At 52.4% G+C, this 16,201-nt stretch overlaps 6 protein-coding genes across 6 annotated transcripts; 1 reads left to right on the top strand and 5 right to left on the bottom strand.

The window, feature by feature from the left end:
* Positions 1-18: 18 nt before the first annotated feature.
* Positions 19-2,778, bottom strand: BO95DRAFT_443834 (MATE family efflux transporter). Its single transcript, XM_025586744.1, has 2 exons — positions 1,580-2,778; positions 19-1,513 (listed from the first exon to the last, which is right to left on the bottom strand). Exons 1-2 carry the CDS (start codon positions 2,292-2,294, stop codon positions 348-350), a joined length of 1,881 nt encoding a protein of 626 aa, XP_025441392.1. The 5' UTR covers positions 2,295-2,778; the 3' UTR covers positions 19-347.
* Positions 2,779-3,109: 331 nt separating this feature from the next.
* BO95DRAFT_391343 (DUF202 domain-containing protein) lies at positions 3,110-4,354 on the top strand. The gene is made up of 2 exons (XM_025583624.1): positions 3,110-3,638; positions 3,733-4,354. Exons 1-2 carry the CDS (start codon positions 3,517-3,519, stop codon positions 4,157-4,159), a joined length of 549 nt encoding a protein of 182 aa, XP_025441391.1. The 5' UTR covers positions 3,110-3,516; the 3' UTR covers positions 4,160-4,354.
* Positions 4,355-4,543: 189 nt separating this feature from the next.
* Positions 4,544-5,574, bottom strand: idi1 (isopentenyl-diphosphate delta-isomerase IDI1; the record flags this gene model as incomplete). The annotated part of the gene is made up of 3 exons (XM_025582690.1): positions 4,544-4,779; positions 4,840-5,178; positions 5,331-5,574. 3 exons carry the CDS (start codon positions 5,572-5,574, stop codon positions 4,544-4,546), a joined length of 819 nt encoding a protein of 272 aa, XP_025441390.1.
* A 2,833-nt stretch (positions 5,575-8,407) lies between these two features.
* Positions 8,408-9,847, bottom strand: BO95DRAFT_166831 (putative C2H2 finger domain protein (Ezf)). Its single transcript, XM_025580772.1, has 3 exons — positions 8,791-9,847; positions 8,669-8,742; positions 8,408-8,607 (listed from the first exon to the last, which is right to left on the bottom strand). Exons 1-3 carry the CDS (start codon positions 9,739-9,741, stop codon positions 8,556-8,558), a joined length of 1,077 nt encoding a protein of 358 aa, XP_025441389.1. The 5' UTR covers positions 9,742-9,847; the 3' UTR covers positions 8,408-8,555.
* A 2,087-nt stretch (positions 9,848-11,934) lies between these two features.
* BO95DRAFT_326722 (uncharacterized protein) lies at positions 11,935-12,375 on the bottom strand (the record flags this gene model as incomplete). The annotated part of the gene is made up of 1 exon (XM_025581862.1): positions 11,935-12,375. A coding segment is annotated over one exon (441 nt), but the record flags the coding sequence as incomplete, so codon positions are not given.
* A 687-nt stretch (positions 12,376-13,062) lies between these two features.
* BO95DRAFT_365158 (uncharacterized protein) lies at positions 13,063-15,436 on the bottom strand (the record flags this gene model as incomplete). The annotated part of the gene is made up of 12 exons (XM_025582685.1): positions 13,063-13,191; positions 13,302-13,316; positions 13,389-13,407; positions 13,470-13,554; positions 13,621-13,669; positions 13,732-13,752; positions 13,814-13,856; positions 13,931-14,018; positions 14,160-14,440; positions 14,505-15,062; positions 15,116-15,253; positions 15,315-15,436. 12 exons carry the CDS (start codon positions 15,434-15,436, stop codon positions 13,063-13,065), a joined length of 1,548 nt encoding a protein of 515 aa, XP_025441387.1.
* Between the last annotated feature and the right edge of the window lie 765 nt (positions 15,437-16,201).

Here is a 16,201-nt window from a genome sequence, read left to right as displayed (position 1 = left end):
AATAGTATGCAAAAATGGGTTCCTTTGATGGTTGATTTACATTGCCCCGATTGGACATGGTGCATAACGATATTGGCCGATTTGAGGCCTACATACAACCAGAACTAATCTAACACACCTAGCACATACAACATATACACACCGCAATCTCAGTCCGCTTGCAGAGGGTCGTCGTGAGGTTGTCGAACTTTTGAATAAACGATGCCGCCTCCCATATATGTACAGTACTAATATACCGCACCCGTCGTTCAAAGGGGAAGCTAGGTAATAGCAGTGAACCCACAACGAAAAAAAATCATCAAAACATCATGGTGGTCATCATTCGTCGGTAACAGGTAACAATAAATTCAAGTCATGGAGTTCCGCTTCAGGGCATCCTCCACAGAGCGGTTCCAGTTGGTCTGCGTGAGGAAGAATCCCTCAATGATGGAGACGAGCATCAGGGCAAGGGCCACGCCACTCCAGAGTCCGAAGAGACCCCAGTCCAGAGCAAAGGTGGTCCCGAAACTGATGGGCATGGCGATGGCATAGTAGCAGAAGAGTTGGACGTACCCGCCGATCTCCTGCCGCCCGATACCCCGGAGGATACCGTTGCAGTTGGCTGCGAGCGCGTCGAAGAGTTGAAACGCCGCGCAGAGAGGCAGCACTTGGGCAACCAGTTCGATGACCTCCTCCTCGGACGTGAACAAGCGAGGGATGTAGTAGCGCAGCGAGGAGAGGAGGAGCATGTTGAGGAGCCCGACAATCACGGCACCGACCATGGTGACCTTGGCAGAGGTTTTGGCGGCGTTGACAAGGGTAGCGCCAATCAAGTTCGCCACACGGGTGCTTCCAGAGATGGAGACAGGGAAGGGGATCTGGAAAGTGATGCTAGAGATGGTCGAAAGGATGGACTGTGCGGCCAAGGGGGTTGTTCCGAGATACGAAGAAGCCAGCGTGAGGACCTCGAAGGCCAAACACTCAGCCTCGACCATCAGGAGACCGGGAAGAGCGAGCTTGATCATGGGACCCCAGTTGCGCAGCGCCCTTCGGGTTACACCATTCCAGCATTCGGATCCCGCAACAAAGTACACGTACAGAAACAGGAAGAGCGGCATCAGGTTGTCCGTGATGGCCACGGCGATGGGGGCTCCAACGAAGCCCCACCCGAACTGCCAGACGAACACGTAGTTCATCACTGCATTGAGAGGAGCACAGATCAGGAGGACGTAGAGAGAAGCGGAGAACAGACCCTGCGCCTGCACGAACCGCTTCCCGCTCTCAAAACAGGCATATCCCGGCGCACCCAGTGCGACCACCTTCAGATACAAGCCCGCAAGCTCAGCCACTTCCTTCTCCGGCACAATCCTGACCAGGACCTTGTCCGCGAAAAACCAAAGAATGACAATAGGAATGGAGATGGTCCACAGGAAGAAGACCATCTTCTGCATTTGCAGACCCACCAGCTTCTTCTTCCCAGAACCGTAAGCTTGAGCGCAGAGTGTATCGAGACTGGTAGCCAATCCCTGATAGACTGTGCACGACAAATTGAATTAGCACTGTGTTAAGCGAATGCAACCAGCCTAAGTTCGAGACTTACTAGCATAACCCGTGATATTGGCGCTCATGCTCGCCAGACTGACCGCGCCCAGTTCCTTCTTCCCCAAGTGCCCCAGGGTGAAGATACTAGCCACCGTGAGGGAGTATTGGAGCAAGAAGGTGAAAACCAAAGGCGCCGCATTCTTGCCGATGACCTGAGCCTCGCGCTTCCACGTTGTCTGGATGAGACCCGCGGTGACGGCCTCCTCCCACTTCCGGTCGATCTCCTCGGAGTCCACGGAATCGTACTGCGGCGCCCGCGAAGATCCCTCCCCACCGAGGAGCGCGGTCTCCTCTGTGGACGGCGCGGACCCCGAGGCCGAGCGACGGGTCTTCTTCCGCGACGGCTCGATGAAATGGTTGTCCGTGAGGAGATTGCGCTCGTCCTCGATGGCCTGGTCGCGTTCGCGCCGGGTCAGGCCCTCCTGCTCCGGGCGATACGGGACGACGGTGGCGCGCGAGACGGTGGTGAAGTAGCTGGGCCGTTGGTACGAGCCGGCCAGGGAATGGGCGCGGGTTCCGGGCTGGCTGCCGATTGCGCGAATGGTCGAGGTCTCGGAGGCATCGTCGTCGTCGGTGGTGAGCATGGAGCCTTCGTCGTCGGCGTAGTCCTCCAGGTCGCGCGCAATGGCGGACCGCGCGAGCGGCGAACGAGACAGGTAGTGGTGCTCGTCTGACATTCTGGGGGAGTGAAAATCGGAATCGCGCGGAGTCATGATTTCTCGGATAAGAGGTCGGCGGGAGCTGCTGAGGGGGAGGGAGAATTGGAGGTTTATAGATGGAAACTAAGGTAAGGAGCAATGCTGCATGATTTGCCGAAAGCCGCAGCAAAGGACTTCCGGAGTGAATGAAGCACTGGAATTAAGCAAGGAGGGGAATTGTTTAAGACTCAAGAGCGATTTAGCGACTGAGCGACTGGGATAGTTGGATGGGGGCGACGCTTTTATCGTCTCTAGCGATTGGACAATACCGGAAGGTCTAGCTAGCAGCGAGCAGCAAATTTTGCGGCGTCGGCGATTGGCTTGCAAGTGCAAGTCTGGTTGGAAGTGCCCCGTATTGTGGCTGCGGGTCTCTTACCTTACCTTATCTTTTGAATCTCCAGCTTCGTCGACGTGACTCACCTCGTGTCTTTTCCATTCCCATTGATTGATTTGTGGTGGCTTCATTCACTCGGAGAATATCAATTAGCCCGTCTTGTCATGACTGGACAGAGGTGAAATTGAGCAATTCGTTGAGACAACGTGGAAAGTCTCATGTCACTGTTTTCTCCCTCTGATTACCAGGAATGGAGTAGTCAGGATTGATTAGCCCCGCATTGACCGATAGGGGGATGACTAACCCGTGCGCACCAGCCATCAGCCCATGCAATTGGATGCAATTGGGCGGAATCCCAAAGAAGATGGTCCAGCCGAAGGAACCAAGTAGATAGTAGGTGGGCGAGATCGGCGATACTGGATTGAGGGACCTTATCCACCGAAGCTTCAACATGACAGACTGAGGAACGGGTCGATCAGGTGTCAAACCCGAGGAGGGATCCTTTCAGCATAACCATAACCCATAACCCAACAATAAGAACGTCGACACCTTGTGCAACGCCGAGTTCGCAAGACAACGCGGCCGTGACATCATTCTGCCCAGGGTTGTCGCCGAGCATGGAATCACGTGCTGGGATGCATCACTAGCCATCACTAGTAGTGTACTCCGTACCTTGGCTGTCACCGGACCCTTTTCCCAGCACCCAAGAATACGACCAGTCTCAGAGAGAGAAAATCCAGAATCCCAGCCATGAGCATCACCCAGACGCAGCGAGTCAAGGTCGCAAGCAGTTGGCCTGCACAGCTTCGATATCCTGGCTGTGATTATTCGATCCAGACGTGAAGCAGCACATTGCTATACCACACAACAAGTCCTCAACTCCCAACACACACAACTGCAACAATGACAACCACAACCACAACCACAACCACAACCACAACCACAACAACCCCCCACCACCCCCCCAAGCCCCCGTACAACCCCCTAATCAACCCCGCCAACGCAACCCCCATCTCCGCCAACAAGTCAGTCTTCCCCCAACCCCGCAACCCCCCAACCCCGCAACCCCCAATCCCCAGGGTACCCCCCTTCGAACCCCAACTAACCCACTCCCAAAAGCCCCCCCCAACCCACCACGCACATCTTCCTCGCCCGCCCCCTCAGCGGCGCCCTCCTCTTCGACAACCTCACCTCGGACGCGCGCGACCACTGCGCCAACGAGCGCACTTTCCTCTCGTGGCTGCGCCTGGCCATGTACCTGGGCGTCGTGGCGATCGCGATCATCATCTCGTTCCACTTCCAGACGCCGCCGACGGGCTTGGAGCGGCGCATGGCGCTGCCGCTGGGGATCGTGTTCTGGCTGCTGAGCCTGACGTGCCTGATCACTGGATTCGCCAACTATATCCGCACGGTCCGCAAGTACAGCCAGCAGGCGGCGCTGGTGCAGAGCGGGTGGAAGACCCAGGTCATGTTTACGGTGGTCGGGACGGTGATTCTGGCGTGTTGTGTGCTGTTTTTGGCGACGGATGCGAAGACGTCCCGTTGAACTTTCAAGGGACATGGGTTGAGGATGGATTATGCACTACGATCTCAGGTGAGCGCTAGAGGGAAGGGTATAGGTCAAGGTGAAGGGCAAGGGCAAAGTCTGGGCCGGTTTATGATATGTACGAAACAAGCGAGTCGCCAATTATCTTTAGCATCAAGATCACGGTCAATGTGAATGCAGTGGTTTGTTGAAACTTGAGGATCGAATTCGAGCATCGAAACGCTAGCCATATGATTGTGAAAGAAGGGGAATAAATGGGAACACTGCAAAAAAAGCAAAGGGTTTCGTCCATGATGAGCACAGCAGCAACGAAAACAGGGATATTAAGATATGTATGGGATGAAATGCAGACTAGACCGTCACGCTGGACAACGGAGAAACCCCCTACATCCGACGAATCTCCTTCTCATTCTTGTAGGCCTCCAACGACGGCGAGCCGAGGTGGCTCCACCACTCGAACAGCATCGAGTTGCAGATGAGCTTGAACCAGGGCGTGAACTTGAGGCCGGGCTTCTCGAACATCTGCTTCAGCTCCTCGGCCGAAACATAGCAGGTGTCGCGGATCTCGTTGGGGTTGATGTTCAGGTCGACGTCGGCTTGGATGAAGAGGATGTAGTCAACTGGAGACGGCAATCTGTAAGCATTTGGGTTGACAGCTATGCAGAAAAAAGGTAACGCACTCTCATGCTCCCCCCACTTGCCATCGCTGGGCGCCTTGTAGTGGATGCGGGTGAAGAACTCGAACTTGTCCAACGGCACCTGCTCCGCCTTGATGCCCAGCTCCTGATCCAACTTGCGCTGCGCCGCGCGCTTGACCCCGAGGATCGCGGCGTCCAGCTCCGAGCCCGTCTCGCCGGGGATGCCCAGCGGGTGCGAGCAGCAGGTGTTCGTCCACATGTCCGGGAATGTGATCTTCTCGGTGGCGCGCTGTTGCAGGAGCAGGCGCTTGTTGGAGTCGAAGAGGAAGACCGAGAAGGCGCGGTGCAGGAGGCCGCGGTCGATGTTCGTCATCAGGTGGCCTAGTCATATAGACATAAGGTGTCAGCGATTCGGAACGAGATGTAGCCCATACACAGGTCTTCCGAAGAGAGAGAGAAGGGAGGGATAAGCGGCCAACGCCACCGCTGTTGTTTTCTCCCTGAAAACTGAAGCTTTGGAGAGCAAAACTTACAGGCCTTCTTGCTGGCACTACCGATAGGCTTGTCGTCCTCATCCAGAACAATGCACACCTCATCCATCAAACGGACCTGTTCCTCATCGTAGCCGGCCAGGTCGTCGCTGGACCCGACGGCGGCAGCACTTGTCGCAGTCGGGAGAACCTCACGAGCGAGCGAGGTGTCGACCTCGGGGAAGAGGGTCGCGACATTCTCCGCCGTAATTCTTGGCGTCTCGGTGACAGTTGTCGTGGCGCTCATTGTGTGAAGGTTGACAACTGGACTGAGGAGATGTTGAAAGCTGAAGGAGGAAGAAGAGAGGTCGGGGAGGAGGAGGAGGAGGAGGAGGAGGAGGAGGAGCGAAAGGCGGGCGGCGGGTTTGTCATTTATTATTATTGACCCTTCATTTTTCCGCGGGGGGGAATGGGAGAGAGGGGGCGGGCGGCCCCCATGCCCCGGGCGGTGGCAGAATCTCAACTCGTGCGGAGTTCTTTTACCACTGAGGGAATGTTGCACAACATGGCTGCGCTGCGTTGCGTTGCGTTGTTCCGGGAGTTGGCTGCATGAGAGGGGTGCTTTGCAGCTCGTCCGACCTATGGCCTTGCAACAATGGAGGTCATGCGCTGGACTTGAGGTTGTTGGCACCAAGTATGAAGTTCTCGGCTCTCGATTGAGCAACGTCTGATCTGCAGCGAGACTGATTTGAGTGCCTGCACCACTTGCCTGCGTCGCCTGTGCTTTCTGGGGATGAGATGAGGAACTGACGGGGTCTGGATGCCATTGAACCAGATAGTCAGTGCATGTCAGAGCCGGGAATGTGTCGCTCACTGGTAACGAGGGGCTCTGACGCACAGCAGTGGTCCTCAGTCCCACAAGCAGCTCTATCGAGACAATCGGAGGAAGTGATCCTAGCTTGCCGATAACTCGAGATATGAACTCGAGCAGTAACTTGGGCGATTGCTCGAAGGCTGGCTGGCTGTAAGCCAAAGCAGATACATTCCTAGCTGCCTGCTCTGTCACCGAGTACTGTAGATTGTCACAATCGAGCACCCTTGCATCGGTCGTGCAAGAGAATCTGCACAAACCATGTCAGCGTGAGATGGGCCATCAAGCACTTAAAAGCATCAAGCACCATACAAGCACCCAAATACTCCGTATACATACTTTCCATCACCCGAGCAAACAACCATCCCCTTTTTATCCGTGAAAGCAGCGAGGTACAGTACCTGCAGCCATAAACCGAATCGACCACGCGGACGTGGGGGGAAGTTGGGATTCTCAAACCCCGAGCGACCTTGCCATGCTTGTATGTTCCAACCACCCCTTCAAGCCCAACATCTACAGAGGCAAGGTACAGTGCATGCATCACTTGCATCGAGTCCCCGGACGAGGATCCAAGCATTTACAGAGCTATGATCCTAGTCATAACTATAATCTGCAGCCCATCTATATACTCTTGTTGTATTGATTGAGCTTACTTTGTTATATGGTATTGTTCCCCAGCACCCGCACCAGCACCATTCCACACTACAAACGTAATATTAATCACCCTTCCCATAGACCTATACCTCAACCCCTGGATACAATATTTCCTCAAAACAAGAACCTCTCACCCACTCAAAACATACTCCGTACACCCAAAAACCCCAGCCCCTCCCATCCCATCCCCAACAAACCCCCACGAAAACACCCCGAACCTAAGCAGAAACAGGCAAGCAAGTCCCACAAAAATACCCCGAAGCCTTTTGACCTACGTACCTGGTAATTGAAGGGCCCCACCTCGATCCGACTCCGATTCCGACTCTAAGAGAGACAGAAAGAAGTCCGATGATGTCCGGCCACACCTCAAACCTCATAAAACGGAACCCACTTAGACGGAAAAATGAATCAAGAGCTAAATTGAGACCAATATCCGTAGTCGATGACAACAAATCGACCCCCGACGGTGTTGAATTAGCCCTGAGTTGGAACCATGGTACGGTCGCAGACTTTAATCGAGTACGTACCGTATATGCGTCGGTGTTACTACTCCGTAGGTACTACACAACTAGTCTCGATGCGGGCAAAAGAGGGTCAAATTGGAAAAGCCTGGACTACTCCTTGGAGCTTGCTCAGGGGATGACGGTTCGGGGTTAGGGCGGGTAAGTTACTAAAGCGGGTTGACTACCTAGTAGGTACCTAAGGTAGGCACCTATCTACTAGGTATGAGGAATAGCCAGCCAGGTAGTTAAGTTAAGGAGGCTGTACTGGAACTACTGGCCCTATTTTTTTCCGCCTTGCCATGGTTCGTATGGTGGTTGGTCGGTCGGCGGTCGGAGCCGGAATTTTCAGAGGCTTGGGTGTACGTGCTAGCACGTGCACGTACACTTGTTCACACTTATACACACTTGGGACGGAGACCGAGAAAAAGTGATGTAGACGAGATTCGTTTGTCAGCCTGTCGGCAGGTTTTTGTTGATGGGAGTGGGTGGTCCACTCCCCAAGGCTTCGACCGACCGGCCAATATGAAGAACCCTTGGAGGCCACTCTAGGACTTCTTTTCAGCCCGTGTCTTCGCAGCCTGGTTCCGTCTTTCTTTGTTCGAGTCCGATATAACTCGAGCCTAGCGTCTGTTTAGTGTCGAGCTAGATTTGCGCGATTGTCTTGCCATGCCATCTATTCCCAGCACTGTGATACAATCTGTGGTCTTTGGTTCGAGTGAAAGGAACAATGAATCGATTGTATGTGTGCATGTGCTGTGCGAATCTCCTACAATCTGCTCTCCTTGCTTCCGCATGGACCTGCCACGCGGGAGCGTTGAGGCTCTATAGCCCTCCCATGTGCTCTATACGAGCTGCAGAAACATTCAAGCTCGAAACCAGATAGACCAAATGCCAACGCAAGAACCTCCCCAGACGGCAAAACCAAAACAAGAGCAATTGCCGTGGAAAGTAAATAGACAGACATGAAAACAGATGGCCTCCTTGCTACAAACGTGTAGATATAAACAAAATCCTCCCAGAATGTGATGTGCTAGTATCGACGGTAACCTCCCAAGAAATCATACAGGCGTGTCAAAACATGTGGTCGTCATGCTTGCGGTCAACGCAGGGCTTGACCGGTTCCAAAACTTGTGCAGCGGTTGGGTCTTCTCCCACTGCTGGTCAAAGAAATACCACCGATGCTGGTGGCCATACGTGGCGATGAATCATCCGGTGAAAAACAAATCCACGAATGCCGTATCAGGCTGATCTTAAAACCCTCTACGAAGCGTGGCACTTTCGCATCTTCCGAGGGCATCCGTCTAGCTTGTGTCTATCCCAGTGTCAGCATTTGAGCATGTCGAGCTCACTGGTACGGAAAGTTGTCAACATACCTATTAAGCGTATCCTGTCGGCTGTAATACTGCCCGCACTGGTCGCAGTAATGTTTACGCTCCTGAACGTGGGCCTACGACTGTCAGAAACTGGACCTTGTAGATCAAGATTTGCCACTTACGCTCTGCACATGTCTCCGAAGGTCAGTGTTCCGCCCATATGTCTTTCCACAAATAGCACATGGGAAAGACTTTCTCAGCTTAGGGTCATGCCTCTTCTCGTGCTCCCGGCAATTCGAGCGTCGAGTGAACCGGAACCCGCACACACTGCACTTCAGGCCACTCGCAGGTGGTATCTTCAACTCTTCACCGGGAGTTCTGACCACCTCCTCGATCCACCTTGAGATTACTTCGCAGGGGATTCGTCCGAGTGCGTTTTCTTGGTCGGAAACCAAACCGGCTGAGTTGCTGCGACTATCCATGGGAGGCCATTGTAGCCCGGTGCTTGTGTCGCTAAGAGGCATAGGTGGCATCTGGGAAAGTGTAGCAGCAGATGCATTGGAAGCTGAACCTTGGTGCACAGGCGGTCCCTGCAACCCATGCGAGTCCTCCTTCATGGCATAGTCCACTGGCATATTCGGACAGTCAGAAGTCGGCGTACGAGGCCATACGGATGACCCGTCATCCGGCGCAACTTCGCGGTGGCCCTCGGTCTCGGTACTCGAACCATAACTCGGCGACGAACTTAAGGTATGTGAGCTATAGAAGCTTGCCGGGGAGGGAGCGGCTTCCATGACACCACTAAGCGGTTCAAAGATGGTTGTTGAAGAGTAGAGCCTGTATTCTGGAGGGGGTTGGAGGAAATTCTCGGAACTGAATGTTGTATTCGACCAAGCGTTGGCTGACAAGGTAGGAGGTTCTGGATGCGCATACAGTTCGGTCTCAGACGCAGTACTTTCCATGCCGAAGTGTGATATGCCCAAGCCAGCCAGCTGTTGAGTGTTTTGCATATCGAAGGAAGTCGCATACATAGAGGACGCATAAGCGGAAGTGGCATCTAGGATCGAGTGGTCATCCGATGCTGAGCTAGCAAAGGGCGAAGGTGACGAGTATGAAAAAGGTGTGAAGTTCATGGTTGTTGAAGAAGCAGCCGGGGTCTTGAAAAACGTGACGAGAAATGATGGAGGCACGGGCAAGAGAATTCTGAACCAAGGTGGGAAGGAGGATGCTGAAGCTATTATATCTTTCACAGCGTCTTGATCAAAGCCAAGGACGATCAACAAGTGACTGAACAATGCGAGAGGTGTGACTGAGCTGTGACAGTGAGAAGAATTATATAAAAAAATTAAAGAGTCAAAGTGACCCGGTAGCAACGCTGCTGTGCGATCGCAATAGTGGCGCACGACAAAAAGCGGCTGAAAGTAATGACGACTAGATTGCCATATGACAATTGGAGTACAGCATCCGCCGCATGAGGCACAGAAGAGTGAGATAGAAGCAAGAAAAACGACGCCTCGTCAGGCAAGGCAGACTTGAGGAGACAGTCTTGCATGGGTGAGAAGGGACTTGACGCGAAGGGGGTGTGCAAGGCCTAGCTGGGTAGGGCCGAACCAAGTGGACTGCAGCCTCTGGTCTGCAGCATCCATATAGGCGCGACAATTAGATATTATGCACAATTAATTAGCGCCGGAAAGATGTGATCAGGCCAAGTTGCCAGTCACTCTTATTACCCTGGGCTAAAAAGAACAAGAAAAAGAGGTGTGGGTGGGGAAGAGCGATGCATGATTCGATTGACATCGGATAACACCGCCGTGAGGGTGTGGCAGTTGGTCTGAATGGAATCGACGGTAATGGGGACCCGACACGCACTTGACAGCGGATAGAGGGGAGGAGGAGCACAAACGGCAGCCGACGGCGCTTGAACAAGAGAGGGGGGAAAGAGGGAAACGGAATCAACCCCAGTCGATAGACGGGTGAAAGGGAGAGAGGGGGGAAAGAGATTGGATTGCCTGTTCCACCCAGGACTGCTGGAGAACGACGAGCATCAGCAGCGCCTGCATCATAATTATTGAATGGGACCGCTGCTTTTCCCAATAGCAAGACTGGTCAGGCGCGATTTTCTTTTCTTTTCTTTTTTTTCTTTTTCCCTTTCGTCTGATTCATTCTCAGTCTTTTTGCTGCGGATGGAAAAGGAATAGCTGGGACCCGACAGTCTGGTACCTTGCTTGGCAACGCAACAGTGCGTGTCGCCAGGTATGATTGACAAACACTGCCCCCATGGCTGAGGAAACGAGAGGACAGGAATTAAAATCCAGAATCGCAGTCACGTAGCAGAGTAGTAATGTTGGTGACAGGAGCGTAGCCCAGGTGTTGTTGGGGGATATAGTTGTAGATGAAGATTCATGTTGAAGGCTGGCTTATCTTCGTTGAAGAAGAAGTTCAGTTTTAGCGGAGAGAGAGGGGGAGAGATGATTGAGGAGGGAAGAATACGTAGTTAGAAGGGGAGAAGGGGAGGGGGGGGGGTTCTCAGTTACCCGTGACCCTCTCCCCTCCCCCCCCCGGTCCGGGTACAGTTTTAGGGGTGTCTGAACCAGGGCAATGAGGGGCGCCCGGCCCTAATCCCGGGCCATCCTCCTACCAACCTTGGAGCTGGGAAAAATGGCATGGTCCCGTTATTATTATTGTCATTGTAATCACCGAGTATGATTGTTTCTAAATCGAGTAGAAAATTGTAGGAAATTGTATCAAATTGTATCGAATTCCTAGCCCACTGTGACTAATGCAAAGACTTACAAGAACAACAACCTCTGCATTTACCTAAAAAGTGCCGTGTTTACGACCTAACTGTAGTGCTAACTCTCCTAAGCAGTGGAAGGCATCTGAAGGTCTAGATGTGTCTTATCATCCCAAGAGCACCACCTACTGTACTGTACATGGACTAAAGTAGCATCGACAGCCAGACTAAAGGGAACAGGAAATGCAAGAATGCACCAGAGTGAGGTTGTCACACAAAGACATCTGAGCCGCGCAAAGAACAAAAGGAATTTAATCAAATATGTACAATCATCTTCAGAAAGTGTATCTTGTTAATGGGACCATCTAGGCAATACAACAAATCTTTGCGTGCGAGTGAAGGCTTCGAAGCTCAAGAACGTAAGCCATTTTTGAGTTGGTCTCGCTGGCCGGTGCTCGCGCTAAAGCTTAGGCTATGAAGCCGGCCCTGCGGCGAGTGCGTGTGCCTAACAGGCCTACGGCACAACCGTCTCCATGTTCTAGCCTAGCCCCTCGCCAGCTGGGAAGGGCTAACTTAGCGTTCATTAATGAGCTCGATGGAGAAAGGCCACGGTTGTAGCCACTCGTTCCACTTGAACTCGCAATCTCTCTATTTCATCGACCATATCCGGAATGTCAACAGGTCCAGCCTGCCCTGGAAATGATCCGCGTATCTCCGAGTGAGAGCGCTCCTTGGTTCTTGTAGGTCTAGAGAACTGCCCCTCACTTGCGGAGCTCTGCAGCGGGGCATGGTGCGTGGAGGGAGGGAAGCCCGCTTGGAAAGACGAGGTCGGGCGACTGCTCCCTCCTGTCGTGGCCGTTGGTGGAAACTGACTATTTCGCCGCGAAACATAGCGGCGGCTAGATTCATAGGCCCAGATCAGTGCAACAAACGGTAGGTGGGTTGCTCGGAGCAACACGATGCGGACTCGGCGAATATGCTCTGCAGACAGGAAGAGCCTCAAGGGCCGGATACAGAGAAGAGGGATGAGGTTCTATAGCGTAGCGAGTCTTGCTGTTAGCGACTCGTTTTCTGATGCAAGTTCAAGTGATCACCATGGACTGACTAAAGGGGGCATGAAGTAGGTCAGCCTTCGCGAATTGCTGCTTTCCAAGACGTAGATCGACAGTCTGGTACTAGCGTAAGTTATTGTTTTTCTTTTTCGTTTTTTGCATGTCGCCCAAATGGAATGCTCACTGAAAGAGGTACTCTTCTCTCGCATGAGCCATGACCTGAAAGATGGAGCGAATGCCGATTAGCAGTGGACAGATTAGGAAGTGCGCAAATCAGCCACCGTGCGCAATCAACATACCCCTTCAAGACTCATGCTCATAAGGCTGACCAACGACGAGAGCAACAATAAATTGGTCATGGAGACAAAAATTAACCTGCAAACCAATGTCCGTTAGCCACTCTCCCCAAGCTATAATTGGGGAGTGATGGGGTCCGTAGTCGTTCGCATCGATGCCGAGCTGGTGTGAGGCTTGACGTGCTATAGTTGCGTCCTATTGGCGGCCCGGCAACACCGGCGCTCACCAACGGGCCTTCAGAGCATTAGGTCCACGACCCTATGATGTCTGATGTTGGCATCGCCACCTTCAGATGCACCTGAGCAAGAACAGAACTGGCACTGAGATCAAGGATAGAGAGGGGAAATCGACAGGGGAAACGCCAAACGTGATCACAGGCGTATGCGACCGGCACGTCCCATGGCATCTGTGGCGCAGTACGGAGTAGGTGTAGTACAGCAACAGCAGTAAAAGGGAACGGGAACAACACACATCAAACCGTAGCCGAAGATCGGGGAAATCTAAGAATTAGCGCATCAGTAAAACTTCACTTGAGAGCCAATCGATTCCGGCGATCCTTGCCATCTTCCAATCAAGATTGCATGGCGCCCGGCTAGTGCATGAGACTTACATCGTGAGCGATGTCCTGTTTCCAATCATTTGAGCCACCGTCAGTCTTGCAGAAATTCGAGCATCCAAGAGACAAGGGACAACCCACGAAGCCCAGCACGTTCGACCTGCCTCGCAATGTTAGCTCCATGGAAGAGTCGTCGCTAACCAGGGAATTTCACCGCCATACCCAAAGAACACCTTCACCAAAATCCATGACATTTGCCTGAGAGAGAGGCGGTCACGGGCAAGCATGGTAAACGTGGTCAAGAACCCTGCAGGAACATCCCCGGCCGCATTGGCATCAGGCTTTCTCGAATGCGTCATTTGGGGTTACCCACCTAGGTACAACACTACAATCACAGGGATAAATCGGAAGAACGCTTTGGTCTAAAATGACTTCCATCAGCTTCCTCGCCACCTGCAACTACGGGACAGCCGGGTAATTGCACCATCTCCTTGAGAACCGGGATCTGTGCATGGAAGTCAGCCCAGTCTCCTCAAAAGCATGCATAATCCGCAGGCATGGCATACCAGACTTCCAAAATAGGAATTTAAGCTCACCAGGGAGCAGATCCTGTTCAGCTCCCATGTGTCAGAGTCCGCTGAAACACGTATCAGCTTGCTGGCACAGGGGGCCTCCGGACTCACCGAGGAACTAGAAACAAAGCCTCCAGGGACAGGATATCGAAAGAGAGGTCGGTGATGTAATCGCTCTTCTTCGCCAGACCGATAACCCCTATTGATATTCCCCGTTCAGTTAGTTAATGGAGAATATGCAAATGCCCCTGTCAAAAACCTGGTTGCACAGAGACTGTGCTCAGCTGAGGGTAATGGGCACTGCGACGAGGCAGATTCCTGATCTCCGAGCATGACTCACTTATGATCATGAAGGCAAGACCGGTACCGATGATGGCTATGTTCCAGACACTCCAGAAGTCCATCTGGTAGAAGACCATCCCCGCATCAGTCATGCCGCTGAATTCGTCGTAGGCAAAAGCAGCAATCCAAATGTACATCAATGTTTCGAAGATGCCAATTCCGGTGGACTTTCTCTCCACCAAGACAGCATAGTAAAGAAACAGGAAGGAGACGAAGAATGCAGCCTCAAAGGCTTTGCGGTATACTGGGACCCTCAAGCGGGAGTATGGATCCGCGGTCCTATATGGCATGTCTCTTAGCAACCTGCGAAATGCTCCCCCTCCCTGGCGTAAGGGACTCCTACCTTTTGTTGAAGAACTGAGGTTTCTTGGTGGAATGAACACTGAGCGAGTCCCAGAACACAATCTCCCCGTTCCAGATATTATCAATGACCTTTTGAACAACTTTCTGACTGAGGAACTTCTTTGCTTCTGCGATGGCTGCTATTTCCAAGGCGCTCAGTCCAAAGAACATGGAGTACTTCATAAGCTCATACGCGTCCGCAGAGGAAATGTTACTTCCAGAATTTGCTATATCCGAGGTGCTACCTGCGCGCCTCTTGCCGCCGAAGAATCGGTACAGCGAAGAAGATGAATGCAGAAGGAGGGGTGTTCGTTCTCCTTCCCGTTGGAAACTTTGCTCGTCGCCTGCCGCTGCGAAACCCGATGCGCCTCTCTCTGCCTGGGTAAGGCTAATCGAGGTATACACGGGGCTAGGTAGCTCCTCTAGCAAGTACTCGATAGTCTCGCGCTGATTGATGTGACAGAGAAACTGCCATGCTACGTATTCGCATGCATAGCCGCGGCCTTCATTCAGACCCCAGTCATTTTCGGCTGCATTGTTGAACTCCCACTTCAGGATCCTGCAGCAGGTCAGCTCGGGGTTTCATGCAGCTACATGCATGAAGATGCTTACATCAGTGCAGAGATGATACATGGGTTGTGCGAGTTCTCTGCCAATGAGTACAGCAGTAACCTAAGCTTCTGTCCGCAAGGTGAGAATCTTAATTCCTCAAAAGAATATGAGACCTCGGAGACCGCTTGTATCATATAGCTAAGTGAAAGTAGCGAGTCAGCCTGACTAGTACTAACGGAATGCCGGGGCAAGAACTTACTTTTGAAGTTTGCGTACGACCTCGATGAGGGGCTCATTGTCATCAATGATAGGAACCTCAATGTGGTCTTGATCGACGGGCGGAAGTGACGCCATGGAAGACTCCATCCCGAAAGAAGCCATCAGTCGAGTAAAGTAGGCCCGTGGCCCTCAAGTCTGTACGACCTGGCCATGACTAGTATTAGTGATGACCCTTGATGTAGATAGGAAGCGGGAAACAGTGACCTTGAACACAAGAAAGCCAACACGTCAAAGTAACGAGAAGAAAAGGGATAGAAGCAGACGAGGACAGAGAGCGTGAATTCAATAATTCAATACAATCTTGTGCTCTTTTCCGTTCGGGAAATTTTTTTTTCTTGTCCAGGTGCTAGTTTTTCGAAGGGTCCGCGAATGATTTGTCGGTGAACAACTCTTCACCAGGAATGCATGTCAACCTTACCGGGAGCCAGGTACTGAATGGCACCGATAGTACTGTACCTGGTGAGGTACTATTTCTAGCATAAGTGCTTGTCAGCCAGAAAAGTAGAGAATTATTGAGGAAGAAGGTAATGTAAAGAGGTGCTCACTTAGAATGATGGACTATTGTCCATAGTGTTGACTGAGTTTGTCTGTGCAGTGTAGCGACCGTTCTAAATAAGTGGCCGAGTATCTGAGGTGTTCCCGGGAGGATGGCGAGAGTCTCAGCATCGACGGCATGATTGGCTCATTTGGTGCCATAAACCCGCCGGCGAAACAAGCTCTACGGGACGCCATTGCAGCCACCTCCCATCCGTGCCCAATGATGAAAGCATTATTGAGTTGATGACTTTTAGTTCGTCCGTCAGAGGCAACAAGAAGGTGTACAGCTGATCGAGCCTCACTTTTGTTGAAAGGTGAGTACTCGACCAA

Source organism: Aspergillus brunneoviolaceus (genome assembly GCF_003184695.1).
Source record: "Aspergillus brunneoviolaceus CBS 621.78 unplaced genomic scaffold BO95scaffold_41, whole genome shotgun sequence".
NCBI classification, from domain to species: Eukaryota; Fungi; Ascomycota; class Eurotiomycetes; order Eurotiales; family Aspergillaceae; genus Aspergillus; species Aspergillus brunneoviolaceus.
This window is presented reverse-complemented; position numbering and strand designations above follow the sequence as displayed.